The sequence below is a fragment of the Myotis lucifugus genome, unplaced genomic scaffold, assembly GCF_000147115.1.
Source record: "Myotis lucifugus unplaced genomic scaffold, Myoluc2.0 scaffold_2, whole genome shotgun sequence".
Taxonomy (NCBI): Eukaryota; Metazoa; Chordata; class Mammalia; order Chiroptera; family Vespertilionidae; genus Myotis; species Myotis lucifugus.
In genome coordinates, this window is record NW_005871050.1 from 13,683,972 (window position 1) to 13,711,376 (window position 27,405).

Sequence of the window (27,405 nt, forward strand, 5' to 3'; positions counted from 1 at the left end):
TCTTTATGAGGAAAATACCTACAAACAACTAATTCTGTAACTTCCAGATACTACTTAATATTTATAAAAATATGCCCAAATAATATTTAAGGCAACATCTACTGCTATAAATAAGTACAATGTTTCTTTTCTTTTTAAAAAAAAATATTATTTTTATTGATTTCAGAGAGGAAGGGAGAGGGAGAGATAGAAATATCAATGATGAGAATCATTGTTTGGCTGCCTCCTGCACGCCCCCTAATGGGGATCGAGCCCACAACCAGGGCATGTGCCCTTTACTGGAATCAAACCCGGGACCCTTCAGTCCTTAGGCCGACTGAGCCAAAACAGTTAGGGCTGTATAACGTTTCAAGCGAACAATTTACAAATGGAAAGACAGTACTATTTAGTTCAGTTATTAACACACCAAGGATTACCATTACAGGTAAAATTTTTGAAAGTTCTAAGACATAGTAGCTGGAACATCACACTCAACCAGAAAATGATTTATCAATTTGGAAAAGAGAGATTCTGAGTATGAACGAGATGATCCTAAAACAATGCCAAGACTTGTTATCATCAATTTATGTAATCCAATAGCTGCATCTGCTTGTTTCAAAGGCTCTTGGTCATCGTTTACAAAATTTATATTTCTCAAAAAAGTACTCAATACTTTTGAGGATAATATGGAAATCCATAAATTGTGTCACCTTCAAATGTGAACAATTTCTAATTTTAAATCATACTCTGAAGCAAAACAAGTTTTCGATCAATACACATCAAACTACAAATATGATTATTTTTTAAAGTACACATGCCTAAACGGATCAGAAGCAAGACTTTACCAAAATAAATTGGTCCTATTAAATGTATAAGCTTGCTGAAAACAGTTAATGACATTAATAAAAACTCCAATGAACTGCCACCAACCTTTGTAGAGCTGCTTTCAGTTATCTTTGCAAGCTGCCAAAGGATTACATAGTGAGTACATTGCAGTGCATGAATAACGATCTGTAAAAAGAACCAAGAAAATAAAGTTAAAATTAAAGTTACAATTCTTCATTCTCAAAGTTAAGTATGAAACTTGTAAATAATAAAAACCTGCTCAGGCATGTCTCCATTTTCAATTCCGGTTTTCAATAGTTTGTAATTACAAGCAAACAAATCCCACTTTGAAAGGTCATGGGCACTGTAAAAAAAAGAATTAAGTTATATTAAAAAGTTAAGCTTAATCACATTTGTTTTGGACTTGAGTGTTAACAGAATGATGTTAAAATATATCAAACTTTTTAAGATGCATCACAACAGCAAAAATGTGTATTTCTTTACAAATATGTTAGTTCATAATTTTTCAGTGATTATCCAATTCAAGTACTTTCCCCCCAAAAGCACAAGAAACTTAGCAATGAATTTGATAGCTTTATAACCTCAAAATATGCAGGTTGGTTTTGCTACACTTTTAAGAAATCAGAAACTTTAAGATTCAACTTACTTATGAAAAGCAGTGATTCTCTTCAATGTTGACAATACCTGGTATGCATCATCTTCATCAGGTTCTTCACCCTATGAATATTAATTATACAATATTAAACATTATTAACTACCAAAGTGAAACACTTCAGGCTATCACATTGGCGACACTACGTTGAAAAGAAAGAATAACCTAATAAAACCCAAATATTAACTGTGCCAGTATATACCTAAATCTGGCTAAATTTAAAGTAATATGGCTGGAATAATGAGGTGACACAGTTGTTATCACAAATACATTATACCCAAGAGAGAAAAAGTGAATGACATTCTCACTTTTTCCTTCATGTAACCTAGACACAAAACTGTGAAGACATCTGCTCTTTCACAGTAATAAATACGTAAGGACAATAAAGAAAAATATATTAGAGGACAAGCAAAAGATCATAAAGATAACACCTACAGGACAAACCCTACACAAAAGAAATAGAGCACTCAAGAAAGATGTATCAGACCAATCACAATTAATTTGGAAAAAAAGCTCTGAGTAAGGACTAGGCATGCTAGTCCTTTCTGGATATCAACTTTACAATTTAGAGTGACTTAAGTTTTTGAAAATTGTATGAGTCTTAATACATGAAACTTATAAAGTTTGTTAAATACTTCCCAACTTACTGTATCAAACCCTGGGTCTCTCAAAAAATGCTTAGTTGTTTTTAAACTTTAATTTTTCTACAAAGTAATTAAACTTAATTAACAAAATACTGGTTGATTTTAAATTATCTTGTCCTAGTAACAATCACATCCAGGGAAGAATACAGCCATTAAAAATTTTAACTAATAATGTGATCATTGTACACCAAAATATTTGAACAAACTGCCAATTAAGCAAAAATTAGTAAGCATGCAACGTTACACATGAACAAAAAGAATGTTAAAAAATTCTAAAACAAGAAACCTGAAAATTACAAAGTCCCTATGATTTTTGCAGCATTAATGATAAAAGTGATGTTGAAAAGACTTAACTACATTAATTTAAGTATGAATTTTTATTGTATGCAAATCCATTAGACTGTTAAATATATTTCCAGAGATGATAAAAATCACAATAAAAATACAAGTGTGTTTGAGTGCCGTGCTTTAAGCCTCTTTAGAAATACAATAGATAGACCATCCAAAACCCAAAATTAGACAGTGGGTATAACAGCAGTTCCTCAAAGTTTTATGATATCAAAGACCATATACTAAGAAATACAGTACCCTACTTTTGAGACTGCATGGCCAGAGGCTAGCTCTACTTTTCTGTTTCATTAAAACCCTGTTCCATAATAGCCTCATATTCAACTAAACCCTGGCAACTTCCCAGATCATTTCTTTAAAATAAAATAAAAAGATGTTAGTTTTGCATTCACCTTCCCCAAGTCACAGATTTTACCACCTTCCTATGTTGGTGGAGGAGTAATAGTAGCACGATGAATCATAGAACAAAAAGTCTGAACATCTTTTCAACATACTGCTAGGGACTATCACCAGGACAGGTGAATAATTCAGTTACTGAAGGGGAGGGGGCCCAACTGACAAAATACTTGTAATATATACCTCTTGCAGAAAATCTTCAAGGAGCCGGTTAAATTTATCCGCCAACTCGTCTATCAGTTGACTTCTTGAAATATCTACTCTGTTGAAGATTGTAAACTCTTCATTACAGAGTGCATGGTAAGTTTTAGAACATGCTTCCAAAACATCTGTATCTGTGTGCTTCTCTACAATATTCCGGATTTGTCGTAATAAGGCATCCAAATGCTGCAAAATCAAAGTTGTTGTTTTGTTTTGTTTTTTCATTAAAACGAATGTATACATGGTAGGCATAAAATGAGTACACCGTGATGGTGAAAAGCTTAAAATAAAGTAACTCTGCAAGTAGGACATACATTTTGTGGTGTTTTTCTAGTCATGGTAAATAAATGCACTGATCCACCCATACTTATTTCCTTAACATTAACAGGAATAATATCACCATTTCATAGGGCTCTGATGAGAATTTTAATACATAAAGAACTTACAACAGTTCCTGGAAATTAAAAATATTCAATGGATATTAGCTGCTTTCTTTTTGTAATTGTTATTGTCCTGTTACCCACCCCCAATCTCTGTAAATAATCAGTGATAGTCACATAATGGCTAGGAATGAGAGTATGGCTGTGCATATGAATCAAGGAGAAGCTGCATTAGTGCCATTCTCTAAATCCAACTTAATAAAATAAAGAAGACATGTAAGCTATGTTTCCTTACACATTAGAAGTTACAAATATATTTTTAAAAATAGTTTAAAACAATGTGATGAACTAAACTAATACTTTTTCAAGGTGTTTTAATACACAGAAAACAGCATACCTTTTCTAATCTTCCAGTGGTATATATTTCCAAGTCAAAGTATTGAGGCAACTGCAACAAGTTAGTCACCTTTTCTGCATCTACAGAGTACTTTGAAATTTAAAAAAAAATTAAAAACATCACAGTAATGGTAAACATTACAATAAAATTCTGTGTGACATTTCCAAACAAGATCTGTCATTTCTTATTAACATTCTGATATTGACATAAACTTACTTTAGCTAATAACTGAGGAAGGGCCACAGCAAAAAGTTCAGTGATTTTTGTCCTGTCATCCAATTGGGTCTTTTTCTCCTTCGCTGTCAGCACCTAAAAGGTAACAAAACATTTATAAGTACTAAGCCACTGACACTGTTAGGTACTCTCTAGTTTAAGATATACAAAATAAATAATAAAAGTACGTTTTAGATGATGGATACAAAAATTTCTACTATAAAACTTGAAACCCAAAAGTGACAAAGAGAATAACCTGCACATTATAACAAAAAAAAGCCACCTAAAATAACAACAACCACACACACAAAAAAAACAACTTTGAATAGTTCTACAGGCAAAATTAATACCCAATTAGACTAACCAAGAAGCAGCTGTTAGGAACAGGAAATATAGTTTAGGAGCTTACATAATAATAGGATTGAATAGCATTTCATCCTACTCTAAACTGCAGGCCATGATCCATGGGTTCTGAATTCAACATAGTAAGTCACTACCAGTAATTAAAAAACAGAAAGGAAACAAAAGAAAATAGAATACATCACATACTCTAAGTTTTATTATTTGATGAAATTTCGTTTAGTTACACACAAAAACACATATATAGATATGTACTAGGTCATAATATAAAATTCTATTTTTGTGCTTCACAATCAAAAAAGCTTGAAATGTAATTGTTGGTCTACAATACAAATATATGTGAACTTTGGAATAATACATTAAAATCTAATCCCAGGAAACAGGAATTTCCCCATTTTAAATATATTTTAGAATTGATTTGTTATTTACTTTTCTTTATAATTGATTTTTAGAGAGAAAAGAAGGGAGAGGGGGAGAGAGAAACATCGATGTGAGAGCGAGACATCCAACAGCTGTCTCCTGCCCGGCCCCCCACTGGGGATAGAGCCCACAACTCAGGCAAGTGCCCTGATGGGGCATCAAACCCTGTTGGTGCATGGGACAATACAAAACCAGCTAAGGCACACCAGCCAGAGGAGGAATTTCCCCATTGTAATGAATAATTATGTTTTCTTCATTAAAAGCAAATCTAAAACCCTTGGCAAAGTATCTAAGGTAGTTAGAGTGTCATCCCAATATGCCAAAGTTGCGGGTTTGATCCCCGGTCAGGGCACATAAAAGAATCAGCCAATGAATACATGAGCGGGACAACAAATCTCTCTCTCTCTCTCTCTCTCTCTCTCTCTCTCTCTCTCTCAAGTCAATCAATAAAAAAATGTAAAGCAAATCTAAAAATAAACCAGGATGGACAAATGCACCATTCTAAAACAGTGCACTATATTCAGTCTTAAAGGCAAGAACTGTCAATCACTGTATCTCTGCAGTAACTAACAAAGTATCTTATGGAAGGAATTTTCCAAATTGCTAATGTTCTAAAATTTACTTCTAACATATATTTACAAGCAAAGATCATCTGAAAAATAAAAGATTTTAAAATTTGATTCTATAGTTACAAATGTAATTTTATAAATGATATTAAAAAAAAGACATAGTTTAGAATACTAAAAATGTATTGGCATACCCTTTTTCCTGTCCCCCTTCCCACAGGAGGATGACATTCAGCAGCTTGTCTGATGGTACAAAGCATTATTTCAATCAGAGCACTCTCTTGTCTGTCTGTCAGTGCTGAAAAAACAAAATCAGAGTTAATGTATTTATTTTCCCTAAATGCCATTTATAATTATTATTACATAAGAGCTCCTTCTGCCTGTGATAGACCTAATATATAAAAAAATTCCATTACTTTATCACAGAAAAGATCCAAACAAGTGAAACTTTCCTAAAAATTACAAATCTGTATACCACTGGTTCACAATTTGAGCAAAGAAAGTATGAACACAGATACAAAAAAAAATTAAAGAATGTTGAGGGCAACTACATCTATCTACATAGCATAAAAATCATGTGTATGAAAACAGAATTATTCACAAAGGTTTTTCACTCAATTATTTTAGCACAATAATAAACAAATGGAATAAGTAAAACCTATTTTCAAAACTGTCTAGACAATAAAAATACCATAATTAAACATCCTTACCTTCCTCTCCACTAAGTGGCTCCTCCAGCAACAAGCTATTCATACATTCCCAGTCTTTCAGCAGCTCAGTAGCACAGTCCCACATGCTATCCACAAGGTATGCTGCATGCTCATGTAACTAATTAAAAAAGAGCAAGTTACTCTTAAACAAATAGCATACTAGCCTTAACTCAAAAGAAAGGAAGCTTTGTGGACACCATGTACAAACGTAAACAGCAATCTGCTTTTGAGTTAAGATGGAAGAAAGGACAGAGAAAAATGGCCTTACTTGCTGTGTATAAGTAAACCTTGCTAGTTGGTAGCATTAAACATTTCTGATAATAATCTTTAACATGGAAATTATTTTTGAAAATATTACATGCATGCATATGTAGAGCCTAATTGGAATTAATATTACATGAGTTAACTGTTCTCAATTATAAAATAATAGTGTCCTGGTGCACAGGTTCGTGCACATTGAAAGAAAATTAATTAGAAGAAATATTTTAATATCACTATTCGCCCTTTCTCTATAATAGAGTATCAACCAAATTCACGATCAACAATGTCAGATCAAAACACATGCGGGTGATTGGCGCCAGCGAGAACTTTGTATGTATCGCACATGCGCTAGTCAACTTAGCCTTTTATATATATATATATATATATATATATATGCACACACACTAGAGGCCCGGTTCACAAAAATTTGTGCACTGGCGGGGGGGGGGGGGTGTCCCTCAGCCCCACTTGTGCCCTCTCACAGTCTGGGACCCCTCGGGAGATAACCACCTGCTGGCTTAGGCCCGCTCCCCGGGTGGCAGATGGCAGGCCCGATCCGAGGGTTGGGGTGACTCCCCAGGTCGTGCAAACGGCAGGGCCGATCCGGGGGTTGGGGCGCCGCCCCGGGTCCCGCTCACGGCAGGCCCGAACTGGGGATTTGGGCACCGCCCTGGGATCGCGCACACACGGCAGGGCCGATCCGGGGGTTGGGCCGCTGCCCCGAGTCGTGCTCACGGCAGGGCCAATCCGGGGGTTGGGGCACCGCCCCAGGTCGGGTCACACACAGGACGCCCAACTGGGCCGGCAGATGGCTGCTGTCCCGCCCGGCCACCCCATGTCGGGTCGTACACAGGACAACAGGGCGGGCCGGCCGATCGCTGCTGCCCCACCCAGCCGTCCTGGGTTGGGTCGCACACGGGACGCCCGCCACCCCAGGTCGCAGATAGCAGGTCTGGATGGCAGCAGGGCAGGCGGGATGGCGCTGTCCCACCCTGCCTGCAGTATGCAAATTAGTCGCCATCTTTGTTGGCGGTTAATTTGCATATCGCTCTGATTAGCCTATGGGAGGTGTAGCGAAGGTATGGTCAATTACCATGTTTGTCTATTATTAAATTGGATAGAATAAACTTGCTTAATTAGACCTGCTTTCTGATGTAGCTAAACATTTTCCAGCCCAGTGAAACACCCCAACTTCTCTTTCAGGTAATTGTCAGCAACATAGCAGTAAATATCAACACAAAGCATATTATTATTGTAGGTCACGCAGGGAGAATAAATGGTAAAATATTCAACTGCAGCCGTGTTTAACTACATTCTGAGCAGTGAGAAAACCTGAAGTTATCTTCAAGTTCCACCATTTCTTACTTCATCTCAGTCGGGTCAAGTTTCTAAACTTTCTAAATCTCTTTTCTGGCTAATGGAAAGAAAATAGGATTCTACCGAGTCTCCTATCTACCTACTCCAGGACTTCTGTGAGGATCAAATGAGGCACGGGAAAACACTTCACAAACATTTGGCTAAACTGTAAAATGTTTGCACCTAACTATAAAGCAAGTTGGGTTCCTGGGCTGAAGAAACTCTAAGGAGGCTAGTCACTAAGGAAAGGAAGCTGGGCGTTGCTACATGACGTCATTACCTGGCACCCACAGCGACCCTTTGCAGGCTGGGATGGGCTGGGCAGTAAGACATATTTTGCGCCATGGGGTCTTGGCAGCATTGGCTGCGATTTGGTGGGGTGTCGCTCTGGGGTGGTGGTAGGGCCTGTGTCCAACTTGGGGTAAGCTGAGTGTTGGTTTGTCAGCGCCAGGTCTGTGGTGCCCTTTATTTTTAAATGGCCAGTGTGTGTCATGGCAGCTCCTGCGTTGAGCATCTGGCCTCTGGTGGTCACTGAGCATCATAGCTACCGGTTGGACGAATGGACACTTAGCCTTTTACAAATATACCAGAGGCCTGGTGCACAAAATTCGTGCATGGGGGGTGGGGGGTGGTCCCCTCAGCCTGGCCTGCACAGTCTCCAACCCAGGATGCCTCTCGCAACCCAGGACTGCTGGCTCCTAACCACTCACCTGGCCTGCCTGCCTGATCGCCCCTAATCACTCCACATGCCTGCCTGATCACCCCTAACCCCTGTGCCTGCCTGCCTGCCTGACTGACCCTAACCACTCTCCCCTGCTGGCCTGATCGCCCCTCACCGCTCTTTCCTGCCGGCCTGATCAACCCTAATTGCTCTCCCCTGCCAGCCTGATCGCCCCTAACCGCCTCTGCCTCTGTCCCCATCACCGTGGCTTTGTCTGGAAGGACATCAGGTCTATCCTGTCTAATTAGCGTATAACTCTTTTATTAGTATAGATACTACAAATTTACTTTAACTGAATGGGAGTGATTATGGTTACATAAAACAAAATACATGTATACTTATCAATTCAATATATAAGTAAAATATTTCCCTTTATTCTCTGAATAAAGTTTAAATAACCCTAAAGATTCCCAATTGATTTTAGAGGATCAGCATTACTGATATGAAAACCTGTCAAAAACATTACAAATAAAAAATATATAGACCAACATTTTACATGAACATAAACGGAATATCCTTTAAAAAACTGGCATAAGTAGAAAATGAACATCAACTAACCTCACTTTCCAGGAAGAAAAACACCAATGTCTTAACAAGGTTGGCATTTGGACCCTGCCGTCCCCTTCTTTTCATCATTCCATCCTCCTCTGGATCTCTACGACTGAAGAGCCTGCAAACCAATGCAAAATATTTACTTTTAAAACAAAAAATAGTATTTCCTAATAAAAAAGTCTGAATTCTATATATAAGTACCTAACAAAGGAGTAAATGGAAGGTAGGTAGGTGTAATATTGTCCAACATTATACTCAAGTACATAATTTCACACTTGATGGTACTTCCCAGCTCTCTTAACTTCATAGTTATCAATTATTTTTATAAATCTTGCATTTCATGCAACCATTTCCTTTTATAAAGGCATCACAATGACTAACCTGTCCCATTTATGCATATAAATCTATGATAAATATTCTTAAACTGAACATATAGTTCCCTTCTATCCTTCTTATATAATTTTTCCAAAGTCTGGACTTAGTGGCCTCTCTCTATGGATATCATGATTGTTTTTTTTTTTCTTTCTTAAAAATACATTTTATTGATTTTTTACAGACAGGAAGGGAGAGAGATAGAGAGTTAGAAACATCGATGAGAGAGAAACATCGATCAGCTGCCTCCTGCACACCTCCTACTGGGGATGTGCCCGCAACCAAGGTACATGCCCTTGACCGGAATCGAACCTGGGACCTTTCAGTCCGCAGGCCAACGCTCTATCCACTGAGCCAAACTGGTCAGGGCCATGATTGTTTTTCTTTATAAATAAAAAAGAGAGAACACTGGATAATAAGAAATAGAAAACTGCAGTGTGAATGTTTTACATCATATACTCTTTTAAATAAATGTTTCATCCCAAAATTAACCATTTTTTGGGAAGCTGACATCAGAATTAAAGTGAAAAATTAGGAAAAGGTCTTAACATTGTAATATACTCAGGTACATTTTTAAGCATATCCATTAAAAGATATGGGTACAATTCCCCTTTAAAGATTTAACTTAAATAAATTAAAGGAATTGGAGAAGGGAAATTGAAACTTTTAAAGGAAATAATAACAGAAAAACAAATTTACTTTTTGTAGAGAAATTCTCCAGCTGCTACTGCTACTGGCCGGTGAGCTGAATACACCAGATGATAGACATTTTCACAATCTTCTGCAGTAAGAACTTCTTCGCTACTCCTAAAAATAAATAAACCGTACCAGTCTTTTTAGTGGTGGTATAATTTGAAGCATATTGAGTACAAAAATCCATGCTCACACTTTCACTAAGTTGTGTTAAGAAAAATTAAAAAGAAGATATCAACTTTACTTGATTATCATCTATCAGTAAAAGCTTGCCCAGACAAAAGAGCTGAGTATTTTGTGAACATTTAAAATCAATGGGAGGTAAAATTCCAATCAATAACGAAAGTGAAGACATATGGTAAAGAGAAGTAATAATGTAAGACAAGGATGTCACAGGAAAATGAAGAGTAAATAATATAAACTAATGTAGAAAGTAAAGTGGAGTAGTGGCATGCTAAGAGCTTAGTTAATAATCAGAGAACACTGCATATATTTCATAGCAATATTAAGTGATAATATCACCACATTAAAATATACTAATACAATGATGAAGAACATTTCATCAATCATGTGCTGAACACCATATAAAACAACAGAAATAGATTAATTAAAATATAAGTGCCAAACACCTTATATGCTTTTAGTCTACTGTGAGATAAATAATCTAGGTTTTTACCATTATATGTAAATTAAGAATCATAGGACCACCCCAAAGAGAAAAGCCTAAGTACATTTAGGTGTTTAGTTTAGGATCTCAGATCCTTTTTGGTTTTTTGTTGTGTTCAAGGTTTCCAGAAGTCTGAAGTCTAAGGAAATATTAATTCTTTTGAAGAGAAACAAAATCAAAATGTTAAAATTCAAGTGTCAATAGCACTTTGATTTAATCTGCTTATGTATAATACTGGATCGTTTTTGGAAAAATCACTTATTTATGATTTTAAAAAACATACATTGATTCGAATCAGTTCATTCATTTTTAACTATTTGAGAAGGAATGTTTCTTGGAAGTTTCAGTTATTATTTATATACATGGCTAAACCAACATAAATGCATATCACCCTTCATAAAAATATCAGTATCAGAAACAAGAAAAAAATGTCTATAAGGTATTATGGAGGGAGATGAGAAGCTACAGAAATATATGGAATGCTATTACTTTGTTATTTATTTCAACATTTTTCAATATTTGAATTATATGCATATCCTATCCTATATAATAAAAGGCTAACATGCAAATTGACCGAACAGTGGAATGACCAGTAGCTATGATGTGCACTGACCACCAGGGGGCAGATGCTCAATGCATGAGCTGCGCCCTAGTGGTCAGTGCACTCCACAGTGGGAATGCCGCTCAACCAGAAGCCAGGCTCACTGGATCAGGCAAAACCGGCAGTCTGATATACCCTGAGGGGTCCTGGATTGTGAGAGGGCACAGGCCAGGCTGAGGGACCCCACCAGTGCACGAATCTGTGCATCAGGCCCCTAGTAGGTAAAATAATGGTCTAATTTTAATACTTCTCTAAAGTGTGGCTAACCATCTTTTCATATGTTTAAATTTTTATTTTATTTTCTATCAATGATCTGTTTACTGACTTTTGACTATTTTCCTATTGGGTTTCTGTTCTTTTTATTGATTTACTAGAGGCCCGATGCACCAAATTCATACAAGAGTAGGCCTTCCTTCCCCCGGCTGGCGGCACCTGGAACCCGGGCTTCCCTCCGGCCACCGGCAGGCACCCAGGACCTGGGCTTCCCCTGCAGCCCAGCTTAGTCCGGGAGGCTGTCAGGAAGGATGTCTGGTCTAATTAGCTTTTATTATTATAGATTGAAATTGACTCCTATGATACAATAATTTTGACCAATCTGCCATTTGTTTTATGAGTTTATGATATTTTATGTATTAGATTTTTATATAGTTAATTCAGTGATTTTTTTATGTGAACATTTCCTTTTCTTTTATCTCATGCTCAGAAAGATATTGCTGTGATTTTACATAAAAAACAATCTTCCTGAATTTTCACGCAGTACTTTAGTGGTTTCATTTATTTGCATTTAAACTTTTCATCCATCTGGAAATTATTTTTGTATAAGAAATTAAATAGATATCTAATTTAATTTTTCCCCTAAATAAAACCTAGTCGTCATAGAACCATTTATTTTTTGATAGGAAATGCCATCCTCACCCTATACTAGGTTCCTGGATTAATTACATTTGTCTCTATAGTCTTCTTTATTCTATGCCAATGATCTCTTTTCATATTCACCAGTACCAAAATTTAAAAATCACTATGGCTTTACATAGATTTAAAATCATATTGGACAGTCATCTCCTCATTTGTTTACAAATTTCACTGCTACTATTACATGATGAATGTTCCATGAGTGTCAGAATTAACATGCATGATAAACGGGACCTTTGCAGTTATTTGGACCATGTTGACAAACTAAATGTCCACTGACAGATGAATGCATAAATAAAATCTTATATAATAAAAGCCTAATATGCTAAGTGTCTGGTTGTCCATTCAACCAAAGTGTAATATGCTAATGATATGCTAAGGCCACTAAACCGCTTGCTATGACGTGCACTGACCACCGGGGGCAGACAGTCGACCAGTTGTTATGACGTGCACTGACCACAAGGGTACAGGCGCTTCAACCAGTAGGTCAGCTTGCTGCTGGGGTCCAGCCAATCAGGACTGAGTGAGATGGGCTGGAGATGCCCTGGAGCCCTCCCACAGTTCCTCCCCTGCTGACCAACCTCCCGCATCCCTCCCCAGCCCTGATCGTGCATCGGTGAGGTCCCTCGGCCTGATCTGCGCCCTCTCGCAATCCAGGACCCCTACGGGGATGTCAGAGAGCCAGTTTCGGCCCAACCCCACAGGCCAGGCCAGGGAACCCCACTGCTGCACAAATTCGTGCAGGCCTCTAGTGTGGTATAAACATAATGGAATATTATTGAGCCTCAAAAAGGAATCAAATGCTTATATGAATTACAATATGGACAAACACTGAAGACAATATGCTAAAGTGAATAAGCCAGATACAAAAGGACTAATATTGTATGATTCCACTCAATTTGAGATACTTAAAATAGTCAAATTCATAAAGATAGAAAGTAGAACAGTGGTCACCAGGGATTGGGGGGTGAGAAAGGGAAGGAGGAAGAAATAGTGTGTTTAATGGGTATAGAGTTTCAATATAAAAGGATAAAAAAGAGTTCTGCAGATGGATGATGGTGATGGCTGCACAATGTGAATGTACATTATACCATTGACCTGTACACTTAAAATGGTAAATTCTGTTATATACATACTAGAGGCTCGGTGTACGAAACTCGTACACTCAGGAGGGGGGGTCCCCTCCGTGAGGAGTGGGCCTAACACGGGGAATAGGCTTAAGTTGGCAGTTGGACATCCTTAGTGCTATCACAGAGGCAGGGGAGGTTCCTGCCACCACTGCTGCGCTCGCCAGCCATAAGCCTGGCTTCTGGCTGAGTGGCGCTCCCCCTATGGGAGCGCATTGACCACCAGGGGGAAGCTCCTGTGTTGTCTGCCCCCTGGTGGTCAGTGCGCATCTTAGCAACCAGTCAGTCCGCCGTTCGCATATTAGCCTTTTATTATATAGGATATAGTATTACCACAATTTTTTAAAGAAAAAATGATTTGCATCACTATTATATTATAATACAATATGTTTAAATTCAGATTATCTAAAGAGAAGTTTAGTTTCATTAAATACTAATTTCTGAAAGTGTAATAAAATACAGTAAGAACATTTATTACACTCAGGTGTTTAACTTTATTTTAAAAAGCATCTAAGACAGTAAAATGGAGAGAAAATGGACCAAACGAATGAGAACACATGAATTCTTAGCTCAGAATTTTTCTAGTCCCATGGTTTCCTTTTCCTATTTTCTCAAGTTTACATGGGAAAATTAAACTTGTACCTATAAAATACCATGACTTAAGTTATTAAATTTTAGATCTAAATAAGTGAAACCAAATTCTCTAATGTATTATTTAAATATCTGGACATCAGTAATATGCAATAAATACATACTTACTGTAAAACAAGAGTAAGTAATTTTATTGCTTGTACTGCAACATCGTATTCTTTGTCAAGGGTCATAGACACAATTCTATCCTAAGGACAAAAAAAAAAAGATTTTTAAAGGGAAAGCTATTCAAATGATAGGTAATTTTTAAATACTTAAAAGTAATACTAACCTTGAACCGACTGGTAAAAAGCTCCAGTTTGGAATTAAGCTCTTTGTTATAATAAAGCCCTTGTAGAGCAGTGAGACATTTGAGTCTTACTTCACCTTGCTAAATGAAACAAGAAGAAAAATGCATTAAAAACTTGTATGTTTTCAACCTGAATAGTCAAGACATATACCCTATTTTCTACTTTAAAATTTTAAATGTTCTATACAGTAGCATTTCTTCAGAAATCATCTTTGATAATGCAAAAATATGAATCAATACATATATACTATACGACTAAATACCTTTGGGGTTACCATTTTTGTAGATCAAATAAAAAATTTTTGAAAATCTATTCAGAGAAATATTATTATGAAAGACAACAGAAGCATATTTCATATTAAGTTTTACTTTACAGAAAGTAATATTTATAAGGGATATATACAAGGAACTTCAAAGCCAATGAAAAGGCAGCTTCAGAGAAATGTAGATTAATAAAAAAGGTCAGAAGTCAAGTTATAACTTACAACCTAAGATGCATATTTATTGAGAGGAATTTTTTAAAATACAGCACTCACATACTAAAAACCAAATTAGACTCTTCTTAGTACTCTAAGAAATGCGTCACTACCCCCACCTACATGATCCTAATGTTTCAGTATAAAAAATAATTCAAGATTAAAGGCTAAATCAGTGGCCACGATTCAAAAATCTACAGGAATTTATGTGACAGAGATGATGATTTCTTGGAGCATTCAGAACACAATATAGGAGACAGACCTATAGGAAGGAATGAAGTCCCAGATATACCTACATTCATATAACTCTTTTTGAATGAGAATTGTAGACAGCGATGCCTGTAGGTAGAGAGTCTGTAGGGCATATCTTACCTTATCATGCATAGTCCAGCCAACATATTTTAAATAACTGTCATTAAGAAAAGCATCACTATACATTTTCATCCAAATGCCAATTTCTTCAATACAAATAGCTCGGATTTCAGCTATTGCATCGCTGAAGGAAGGAAGGAAACATTATGCATATTAGTGCCACTATACCCCAGGACTTTTTATTCAATAGATGCCAAATAATTCAAACCTACTATGAATATACTACTATGTAAAGTATTATTGGCGATTTAAAAGTAGAACTGGCCTAGCCATCATGGTTCAGTGGCTGAACCAGGAGGTCATGGTTCAATCCAGTCAGAGTACAGCCTGGGTCACCATTGTGGGGCATGTAGGAGACAGCCAATCGATGGTTCTCTCTCCCTCTCCCCCCCTCTCTGAAATCAATAAAAATATATTTTAAAAATAAAAATAAAAGTAGAGCTGAAGCATGTCCTCTGAATGCCAATGAGGTTACAATTTAGTTGGCAAAGCGTAATTTTTCACCACATAAATATTTAAACTTAAATAGAACTATAAACGAAATCCATCCCCACCTTTTACACCATGCCATATCACACACTTTTGCTCACACCTGAAGGGCATGGTGTGTTCAGAAGACAGCAGGCACAATGGTCTGGTTAGAGCATAATTTTCCAGGCGCGAATTAGTTACACATAACAATGAGGTCAACCCCAATTTGGATTTGAATGTCAAACTAAATTATTTTAATTCATCCTGTAGGTACTGGTGAGTCATTGAAGGCTTTTCAGCAGAAAAATAATGCAACAAAAGAACGTTTTAAGGAAACTTCAAAATCTCTAGGCATGAGAATGATGAGGAAAATAGACAAAGATAACTATGACAATAAGAAATGGACTAAGAATGAGAAAAGAATGGACAAAGGGACATTACAAAGGAAGTATTAACCTGATTAAATAACTGCCATGTTGAGGAAATGAGAAAAAAGTTGAATAAGAATGCCATCAACATTTAAAGAATAGGTTACAACAGGAATGGTGGTAAGATTATCTACTTCTTTCCTCTATTCATTCAAAATAGCAAAAGAAAACATCTCACATCTCTCCAAATTTTCCCACTGATACTCAAATGGAAGAGAGTCAGGAATCAGTGTGTACAGACTCTATTAACATAATACATCCAAAAGCAATGAAATATTCTATATGATGACTCCTACTAAATAATAGTAGTAGCTTCCATTTGCTGGGCAGCTACAAGTCAAGAATAACACTAATCCATTTTTCAGAAAGAAAACATCAAGTTCAAAGCAGTTAAATAATTTGCCTTGAGTGTGTCTCATTCCATGGAAGAACTTAGATTCTAACATTAACCTTTCGTCAACACTCTTTCCACTTACTTATACTGCCTAAACCACTTCCAAACTTAAATAGAGTTAAGAATTACATAGAAAAAACTGTCATGACTTACCGGTATCTATGTACAAACACTCCCTTAAATATTGCATTCATCATATTTTCTATTTCATCCTGATTTTCTTGAAGCTGAAAAAAAAGTTTCTTTTCAACGGTAATGGAAGACAACCAAAAGAACATCTAAAATTTGTTAAAGTACAAATGCAGGTTTCTCCAGTGGTTTAAGTGGTTACATCTAAATTTTAATTTCACTAGACAACAGTGAACACAGAAAAATTAACAGCTGTTGTATATCAGGTAAAGTCCCTCGATATCTGGAATATTTGACTTGGCTTTTTTAATGTTTGGCTGGTAGATTAATTTTTCTAATGCTCACAAATTTCCATTGTATAAGTATATATAATGAAATCTGTTGAGTTTATAATAATGCATATTACCTATTAAGTAATATGTATGTTCATATATAAAAATATTAACAATATTTGATTATCTTGGCCTTTATATTCTGAAAAAGAAGAGTCATATTAACTAGTATCTGTTCAAAAAATAAAAGGGATTTGAATAAGATAACTTGTAAAAAAAAAAAAGTCTCCCTGCTAAATTCTTTTGAGGGAAAGAAGGCTCACCTGAAAAAAAATTAAGTAAACATTTCAAATCTTGGTTGACTTACGTACTCCATACATTTTTAATTTAGAGCTTGAAAGTTAAGAGAAAATGTTTTCAGAGCTTGCAAGTTATAAGAAATCTGTGTTTTTGTAATTTTTTTCTTTTCATGAATATAATCTTGCATTTCTAAATAATGTTATCTTATGTTCATTAGTACAGATAAATAGTCAAAGGTACAGGTGGTCTTTTAATGTGTTTAAAAACTTAACCCTAACCTAGAAGTATTAATATCCTGTATTTGCACAAGAATTCTATCTGCTCATCCTGGCCCTGGCCAATGTGGCCCAGTTGGTTGGGCGTCCTGTGCACTGAGCGGGTTGCCAGGATGTCTCAGGATTGCGGCTTGATCCCTGATACGGGGTGTGCAGGAGGCAGCAGATCAATGTTTCATTCTCACATCAATGTTCCTCTCTATTTCACCCTCTCCCTTCCTCTCTCTCTAAAATTCAATAAAAATATTTTCAAAAAATAAATCTACTCATTCTGTTCACAATCTTAAATTTATGTCAAAGAATGAGGCCATTAATTTCAAAAAGTATGTTTGCCTAATAAATCATCTGATGAAATTAATTAAATTAAAGGGCAAAAAGGTCAGTTCTTCATTTCAAACTATATGAAAGCGATGAGTTATTTAAGCATCAGGGAAATGCGGGCCAAATTATTCTAGCTTTTCTTGAGTCGAGGTATTTTTAAAAGTTATTGACTATCTCAGAAATAACTTAACTTTACATTATAGCTACGCCAGTGCCAAAATCAAGTAAGTAATTTATGGATTACCATGGCAAGTATTGTAACTCAGCAGCACTACTGAGTTACATCAGACTTCGAAACATCAGACTTTGCCTTTAGAAATAAAAATAAACATCCCCAATATCAGATAGCAAAATATTATATCATCAATGAAGGGGGAATTTAAATCACAAATACAACATTGAAATATTTTATTTATTATTTAGGGTAAGGGTGAAAAATATTTTCCTCATTCAAATCTGAATTTATCGGTCATTAATTTTAAACAAGTGCTTCTACACTAGACAAAAATAGCCAACAACTGAGACACCATAAATAGCTTTTAAGTTATTTTTCAAAATGATTTCACATAAGTGAAACTTTATTTCATCCTGACAAGCTGAAGGAAGAAGTTCAGATATTTTCACAGAAGGGATGAAATACTAAGGCTTAAAACAATTTGTCCGATATGCCCAGGAATTCTTACTTGAAGCCTTGAACTCTTAATTCTAGTCCACAAAGAAAGAAAATATACCCAAAAGGTTTTGCTGGCATGGATAGTCAACAAACTTAAATCTTTCAAAAACATTTTATCTAATGAACTACCAAAGCTGTATCATTAATGGTGACCAAGTTGGTCACCTATTAATAGTGCAAATAATTAATATATACGTTTACCTCTTTCCGCTTTTGTAGCAGGAGTTCTAGCCTCTCATTTGCTCGTTTCCCAATCATTTTATTCCGTTCTGCCTCATACTGTCTTTGTGTATTATCCATATTAATGCTAAGATTTAGTGCCACATTCACCAAAGCTGTCATCAACTTCATAGCTATTTTTAAAGGGAAAAAGGGTTGATATTAGTTTCACAGATACAAAAAAAAAATTACAAACTAAGAAAAATTAAAAACAAAATGGGCTATACTACTTCTAAAAGAAAAGTAAAATACAGCTGCCACAAATGACAACAAGAAAACAATAGCTAATGAGTATTAAATACTTAGTGTATATCAGTCAGTTACCTATGTTATATACTTTTCATAGACTATCTCCTAATCCTTACAACAGCCCTCAAAATTAAGTACTATTATCCCCATTTCATTCATGAGGACACTGAAGATCAGGGAGATTAAGAAATTTGCCTCAGGAGACAGAACCTAGAAACAGAACCTAGGGAGAGAACCTGGCTGAAGAACCTAGAGACAGAACCTAGAGACAGAACCTAGGGAGAGAACCTGACTAGAACCTGGTGACAGAACCTGGCAACAGAACCTGGCTGGAGAACCTAGCGAGAGAACATGGCTACAGAATCTGGCGGGAGAACCTTGCTATGCTGATCAACTGAACGCTGCCTCCATGTCATTCCTTCTTCGCCAACTCCGTCCACACCTTTGGGGACCCCTGGACCTGCTGGGGCTGGACCCCAGCACCTGGGACCCTTCAGTCCACAGGCAGAGGCTTTATCCACTGAGCCAAACCAGCTAGGGCAAGAGTATTATGATTTAGGTGCCATGCAATATGGGGCAAGGGAAGCAAAGAGACCAGCTAGATGGTTGTTATACTAGCCTGTGTGTGCCATGTTGGGCCAAACCAAATTGGTTTGGATTTTTTAATAAAAGGGGGGGTGGAGAGACAGATGTCCATACATAGCTGACTTCAGAAATACTTGTATTACTGTCTAAAAGTAATTCCAATTATGGCATTTTTATGAATAGTTATATATAGATATATATAACAGCAGTATAAACATTTACTATTAAATATGTATCATATTAATTATGCTGTAAATTTTATTTCATTTAAACCAATGAATTTTGTTCTTGTATGTTTACCCAGCCTTCTGTATTTGGTGCTCATTATGATGATAAAGAAACAGTGGAGAAACTCAGCCAGCCACTTGGCCTTTAGCTTTATCATTTCTCACCAATTTCCATTTGAGGGTAGCTTTTCCAATCTCCTAAAGAGGGGTATGCTCCTCCCTTTGTCCTGTATGTAAATTTTGAAATTAAAGCCCATCAGGAAAGGATGAGGCCAGCCCCTAAGCTAAGAGCCTATGCAAAGCTGGACACCCGCTTATTCTGTTGCAAGAACAAAAGTGGACCACTTGTTAGCTTCTCCACTGGATACCCACCCAAGATGTGCCGCAGGCCATTGTCCCTGAATACTCAGCTAGGGAGGCTGTCCAGACCAGCCTGGTTCAGTATTCTAGTTCTGCATTGCTCTATATTTAGCAACATGTCAGAGGCAAAAATACTAGTATTAGAGGGGAGGAAACAAAGGGAGCCCAGGGGAGAACTGGATCCTGTTTGAGTAATCAATCATCAACCAAAGCTGAGCATTGCAGTTATTTATTTGGGAATCTTTAGGCTGTAATAGAGATATGTTCATTTATGGCCCAACTCTTTTCTGGGTCAGATATTTCAAAACACACACACAATTATACACATACATTTTCCTGCTCTCCCTGAACATAAAGCAGAAGATAAAGCAGAGCATTTTAGAATGGAGTGGGAGATGAGCTGAGTGAAGAAGTGGGCAGGATAGAGAGAATGAAATAAAAATCAATATAAGGGTGAAAAAAAAAAAAGAAATTTGCCTCAGATTATGCAGTTCATTGTAAGTAGGATTCAAAACTTAGTAACCGGTCTCGAGACTATATATCCCCTCCAATGTTCTTTTTCAGAGACCACGATTCACTTTCAAAGTAACTGTGGCTCATACAGCAGTCAATTAGCTATCTCAGTAACCAAAGAGAGAGAGAGAGCCTGGGTGCTTTATATCAAACTATCTATATATATAAAGAGGTAATATGCTAATTTGTCCATCCCCGTAACGACCAATTTGCATATTGATGCACGCGCAGCAGGGGGCAGGCGGCCGGGAGCCAAGTTCCCGGGGGTCTGAGGACAGTGCCTGAAAGGAGCCCGGACTGCAAAGAAGTAAGAGGAAGCAGATGCAGGGAGCTCTTCTAATCTCCCTGCCAGGACACCCTACCCCAGCCCCCGCACCCCCAAGGGGACGGGGAGGCTGACCCAGCCTCGGGAGTAGCTGCAGCCCACACCTCCAACTCTCAATCTCTTCCCCTACCACTCCCGCCAGGGGCACCCACAACAATAGCACACTGGTGACCACCCATCAGCGGCTCCGAGGCACCCGGGGCCCCGGGCCTGTGGCCCACAGCTGCTGGGCCCCTTCTGCTGGGGCCAGGCATGCCTCTCCTCCCTACAACTCCAGACCCGGGTGGAGGCAGGCCTGAGCGGCCCTCCAGGGTCAGACCATCACCCCCCCCCCCCACAGTAGCAGCACCATCTCCACAGAGGAAGCACGCTGAACCTCACTGGGGGCATGGCTAAACTCGCCCTCCTAGCCAGCCTGGCTCCACACTAGCCCAGCCCCCACCACGCTCCAGGAGATTGGAGCCCCGCCCTAAGCAGGTACAGCTGCGAAACAGCCACATACAATTTAAAGAATGGCTCCAAGCAGGAAGGTTTGACAGTTACTTCCCCTTCAGCCTCGCTGCCCCCCTAGCGCACCCCTAACTCCCTGCCCCACACCAGCGTCTCCAGGGATGACCACCGCTACAGGGCTGCTGGCCAGAGCCCACCCCTCCAAGGGCTGCGGACCCTCTGCAAAGCTTCCATAGCTATAGTCCCAAGAAACAATCATGCCCTCCTCCCTTAATCAGCACCTGCTACCTGCAAGGGTACCCGTGAGCTTAAAAATAACAACCCCTTCCTGTTTAGACATCACTTACTTGATGAAACATTTCTAGGTGTATTAGCTCAGAACCTCCTCATGACAACACAGTGAGGTAGGTGAAGAAGAGATTACAATTCCCATGGTATATGTGTATGTATTCAGAAATGAAGCTCAGAGAGGAAAAGTATCAAGCCCACTGGTTCCCAGGGTACAGCACACACCCCACGGGGGAGGGGGGGGCAATTTGATTTTAAATGGGGGCAATTGGAGAATGAGTTAACAGTGAATTTTTTGCATTTCTTATGGTTCTAGGGGGCCTCATCTATGGCGTATCCTACAAAGTAAAAGGCTAATATGCAAATGACTAAATGGTGGAATGACCAGTCACTATGATGCGCGCTGACCACCAGGGGGCAGACACTCAACAGAGGAGCTGCCCCCTGGTGGTCACTGTGCTCCCACAGGAGGAGCACTGCTCAGCCAGAAGCCGGGCTCACAGCTGGCGAGCACAGCGGCAGTGGTGGGAGCCTCTCCCATCTCCGTGGCAATGCTAAGGATGTCCGACTGATGACTTAGGCGCACTAAGCCGTCAGTCAGACATCCCCCACCAGGGCTCCTGGACTGTGAGAAGGCACCGGCCAGGCTGAGGGTTCCCCCCCCAAGTGCACTAATTTCATGCACCAGGCCTCTAGTAGTATATAAAAATGTTGGAGAATCTTACCAGTATTTGATTTCCTTTCATTTTACTCTATTACATATCATGAAGACAATGGTGAAATTATGAAGAGCATCCAGATGAAAATTCAAAAGTACAAAGAGTAAAGTATCACTCAATAAAGTGGTATTTTAATTATATATGTGTGTGTGTGTGTGTGTGTATTTGTAATCCTCACCAGAGGATATTTTTCCATGATATATAGAGAGAATGGAAGAAAGGGAAGAGGGGGAGGAAAAGAGAGAAAGAGAAAGACAGAAACATTGATGTGAGAGACACATCAACTGGTTGCCTCCAGCACATGCTCCAAACAAGGCAGGGAATTGAACCCACACCTGAGGTACATGCCCTTGACTGGAAATCGAACCCACAACCCTGCAGTCCTCGGGCTGATGCTCTAACCACTGAGAAAACTTGCCAGGGCTTAATATTCTATATAATAAAAGGCTAATATGCAATTCGACCCAACAGCGGGACGACCGGTCGCTATGATGAACACTAACCACCAGGGGGCAGACGCTCAACACAGGAGCTGCCCCCTGGTGGTCAGTGCGCTCCCACAGGGGGAGCGACGCTCAGCCAGAAGCCGGGCTCACGGCTGGCGGGAGCCTCTCCCGCCTCCACAGCAGCACTAAGGATGTCCAACTAACAGCTTAGTCAGACAACCCCCGAGCCGTCAGTCAGACATCCCCCAAGGGCTCCCAAACTGTGAGAGGATGCAGGCCGGGCTGAGAGACCCCCCCTAGAGTGCACAAATTTCATGCACTGGGCCTCTAGTTTTAGTAATAAACTGGTAACAGACCCTCTCCAGATCCCCACCTTCTGTTACTGAACTCTTGCTCCTGAGACAAGACTCAATGCCTGTGATTTAAAACTAACTGAAGTATCTGACCATTTTATACTTTCTTTAGCTCACTCCAGACTATTTCTCAATTCTGGTTCATTACATGACAGAAAAACACAAAACTATCTTAATTTTTGGCTATTGGCTCTCTTTAAAAGAGATTCTGAATTTTCTGCTGAGCTATTTCACATCCTCAGCAAACCATTTTGTCATTCTGATCTAAATTTATTCACCTCATACCACTATACTTATTTTAATTTTCTTTACCCATCAAGTTCTTAACATTAAATACTACCCAATTTCTTAAGAACAAGATCACATTTATATTTTGTAACTTTGAATCTAAAAACAAAAAACCTATAGGGAGACTGTCTGCATTTTATTTTTTAAAATAGAAGACTCAGCAGAAGTACATCTTTAATCACAGCTTTAATTATTTGAGAAAATACTTTAGAGAGAAAAATAGTATTTCCACACTTTGAGAATGAATATATTTTGTAGACACTATACTATAGTAATACATAATTAACACCCATTTGATTCATTCAAACTGAAATAAAAAAGCACATATCTTATAATAGTATATCAACAATTTTGCCTTTAGCATAAAGGAGAAATCAAAAGATTTCATCAACATCAACACCAAAAATCACTGTTCTAGAATTAATTTTCCAACTCCTTTTATTAAAATTTAAAAGTCAAAAAATCTGACTCAGCCTAAAGTTACTCAAAAACATAACAAAGGTTTCCAGTGGATTTCCATAGAAATGGCTTGTCTTTGCTCACATTTCAGACTCTCTTAAAATCTCTCAAAAAAGCAGCATCTGGCCTCTGCATGCCTAGTAACTCTCACTAAGTAGCCCCAGGCCTGACACTAGCAGCAGCCAGCCTTGATTCACAGCTTGGCCTCTTCTGGACACTTCCAAGCCCAGCAGAAGTAGCAGCCATCTACAGATTGCTTTGTAGCACATACTAGGAGCCCCTGGGCAGAACACAGCTGGCAATTGACCTTGGCCTGTACCTCCCAGGAGGCCCCAGAGCCAGTGCACCCAGTGGACAGCTTCAGATCATGTCAAAGCATCACCTAACCACCTCCAAAAGAAACATGCTCAAGGGGCAGACTCAGTGGGCACCAAAGACCCACTAAAGTAAATCCTGCTTCATAGGATGGACCCCTGCACAGCTGATACTCCACAGCGGTCCCAACCAATCCTCCACTCCTCATAGTCAATTGGCCGGGGGTAAATCTCCCTCACTGAGGTGCCAACAGCAATCAAGACTTAACTACAACAGGAGGGAGTACACAGCCCACAGGGTGGGGGGACATCTGGAGTGCCCAGCTTGGGTGATCCAGAAGGCTGTGATACTGGACCCTACAGAACAACTATTACATTAGGCCACTATACCAAGGCCAGGAGACATAGCAGCTCTACCTAATACATAATATTCAAATAGCTTTACCACAAGAAAATCATTACATACTAATACTAGAGGCCTGGTGCACTTGACGGGGGGGTCCCCTCAACCTGGATTGCGAGAGGGTGCAGGACAGGCTGAGGGACCCCAACACTGCAGAATCGGGACTGGGGAGGGACATGGGAGGTTGGTGAGCCAGGGAGGGACCACGGGAAGGCTCCAGGGCGTGTCTGGCCCGTTTCGCTCAGTCCCAATCGGCCGGACCCTAGCAGCAACCTATGGGTCAGAGCGACTATCCCCTGGTGGTCAGTGCACATCATAGTGAGAGGTGGAGTGACCTTAGAATATCATTAGCATATTACGCTTTAATTGGTTGAACGGACGATCGGACGACTGGACACTTAGCATATTAGGCTTTTATTATATAGAACTAGAGGCCCGTTGCAGGAAGATTCCTGCAAGTATAGGGCTTCCTCGGGCCTATTCCTGCAAGAACAGGGCTTCCTGAGGCCAGAGCGAAGCAGAGAAGGGAGTGAAGCCAGAGGTGGGCTTCGCTCCCTCCCATGTCCGCTACCTCGCTCCCTCCCTGTTCCTCCACTTCGCTCCCTCCCGTGTCCACTGCCTCAGCTCCACTCCCGTCTCTGCTACCTCCAATCCATTCCCTTCTCCGCCACTTGGCTCCCTTCTGCAGTGCTTGGCTTCCTTCTACACTGTCTTCAGTCTTCACTGGGCGCCTGTGTATGCAAATTAACCGCCATCTTTTTTGGGTTAATTTGCATACACTTCTGATTGGCTGATGGGCATAGTGAAGGTACAGTCAATTAGAATCTTTGTCTTTTATTAGTGTAGATAGTATGCCTCCACAGAACCAAACTGAAATACCATCCCATTCCCGATAATTCAAGGGAGTTGGAGGAGAGGTTGGTGGCTTCCTAGTGGTTACTTTATAAATAAAATTAATTTGTGTCACCATTATTTCTTTTAATGGAAATCATTTTCATCTGTAATCTTGGGAAATACACAGAAAATATTTCTAAATACCAACCTGCCAGGGTGCTTGTATGTCGAAATGCTCTGACTTGAGAGTCAGACAATCCTGTAAGAAGTGAAATGACTGTATCCATCATGTATTCATCATATATGATACTATATTGACACTGCCGTACTAATACGCCAATGAATTCACAAAAACTGGATTTGAATTTCTTCCACTGAGGACCGGCCATGGTAAGTGGATAATCTCCACTATCCTGAAACAAAAAATTTAAACAACCATTTCATATAAAACAAGTGACAATAAATTTTACTTCTTTTTGAAATAACCTAGACAGAAGCTAAAATGACTCCTTTATCTCACCTTTCTTTTCTAATAAAATCCTCAAAGTAGGCAGTAGAACAATATACAAAGGCAGAAGTAAATAAAAGCAGAGTATCTCTGCTTTTATTAAATACCAAAATGAATATTCTGAATTCACTTTAACCAATGAAAATATTTGTCAATTATTCAGAGGTTTAAAAAAATGCCTCTCATCAAACCAAAACACTATTCTGATAAGCAAAGATACAATTATTAAATTTCTTTAAAACAAAAGCAAACCAAAGTTATATTTTTAAATGCATTCAAAATGATGAAATCATATTCTCAGCAATCTAATAGATTGATGTATGATTTCTAAATAATCAAAAGATTACCATGCATGTTTTCATTAGCTTCAGGACATCAAACAGTCAACAGACATAATCAACCAGATAATTTTTTAAAGAAATGAAATGTAGCTAGGATAGCCTGGAAAGAATGGACCCCAGATACTCTTCCATAAAAAGGTGGAATATTCTTCAATGTATTTACAGTGAGATTCTCCATAAATAAAAACAAACAAGTCCTTAAAAAAAAGGCAGGTACCAATATCACATAGAACTTCTAAAAGAACTTCTGACAAGAGTATCATAAAGACTTAAGATCATTTTATCAGTTTAGTAAAATTTTGTAACAATTAAATTTTGTCATTAGAACAGTATTTTTTATTTTAATCTATGACATATGTAAGTAGTACTATTTTGCATCTGAGAATAAGGTCCTAATACTACTCCACAAAAAGGTTTTCTTCCATCTTTTCTGATTGGCTCATTTAAGTGACTATATTAAAATATATCTTAATTGTTGTTAGCAACTTGGTTTTCTAATTATTTTCAAACTGTATTTCAGGATTCCTACCTCGAATAGCTGTTTCCTTTTAGTAAGAAGGTTCTCACTAAAACATTTAATATTAGAAAGCTAAAATAATACCATTACTCATAATTACATCTTAACTATTTGGAGGCTGATTAATAGCACTTAGTGATCAACAAAGGTATTTTAATAACTCGTCTGACATCTTTTAAAATGGTAGTTGAGCCCAGCCAGCATGGCTCAGTAGTTGAGCATCGATCTATGAACCAGGAGGTCACAGTTTGATTCCTGGTCAGGGATAAGCCCGGGTTGCAGGCTCCATCCCCAGTGGGGGGCATGCAGGAGGCAGCCGATCAGTGACTCTCTCTCATCACTGATGTTTCTATCCCTCTCTCCCTCTCCCTTCCTCTCTGAAACCAATAAAAATATATTTTTAAAAATCAGAATGGTAGTTGAAAACCCCTTCATTAGAGTAAGCAAGGAAAAATAAAATTCAAATGAGACACGACTTTCTATTTGAAAATTCTCTCTGTAAAGTTTTGAAGAGTAAAAACTACTGGTGTTGGAATACAGCTGTGAACAAAACAAACAAAAATCCTTGCCCTCAGTAAGTTT

The 27,405-nt window shown here is 38.4% G+C and overlaps 1 protein-coding gene across 11 annotated transcripts in view; it reads right to left on the minus strand.

The window, feature by feature from the left end:
* STAG2 (stromal antigen 2) overlaps positions 1-27,405 on the minus strand; it is a 144,961-nt gene that overhangs the window by 35,124 nt on the left and 82,432 nt on the right. For all 11 annotated transcript variants that reach the window (XR_002830501.1, XM_023758153.1, XM_023758122.1 and 8 more), the window contains 16 exons: positions 25,666-25,870; positions 18,627-18,778; positions 16,609-16,682; positions 15,163-15,286; positions 14,297-14,395; positions 14,134-14,213; positions 10,074-10,181; positions 9,009-9,120; positions 6,113-6,230; positions 5,597-5,700; positions 4,060-4,152; positions 3,844-3,933; positions 3,049-3,252; positions 1,472-1,542; positions 1,081-1,168; positions 910-990 (listed from right to left, as the gene is read on the minus strand). Coding sequence is in view for 10 of the 11 variants with exons in the window: in XM_023758153.1 (XP_023613921.1) it covers positions 910-990; positions 1,081-1,168; positions 1,472-1,542; positions 3,049-3,252; positions 3,844-3,933; positions 4,060-4,152; positions 5,597-5,700; positions 6,113-6,230; positions 9,009-9,120; positions 10,074-10,181; positions 14,134-14,213; positions 14,297-14,395; positions 15,163-15,286; positions 16,609-16,682; positions 18,627-18,778; positions 25,666-25,870 (1,803 nt within the window). In the remaining variant the exon portion in view is untranslated. The remainder of the gene's footprint in view (positions 1-909; positions 991-1,080; positions 1,169-1,471; positions 1,543-3,048; positions 3,253-3,843; positions 3,934-4,059; positions 4,153-5,596; positions 5,701-6,112; positions 6,231-9,008; positions 9,121-10,073; positions 10,182-14,133; positions 14,214-14,296; positions 14,396-15,162; positions 15,287-16,608; positions 16,683-18,626; positions 18,779-25,665; positions 25,871-27,405) is intronic.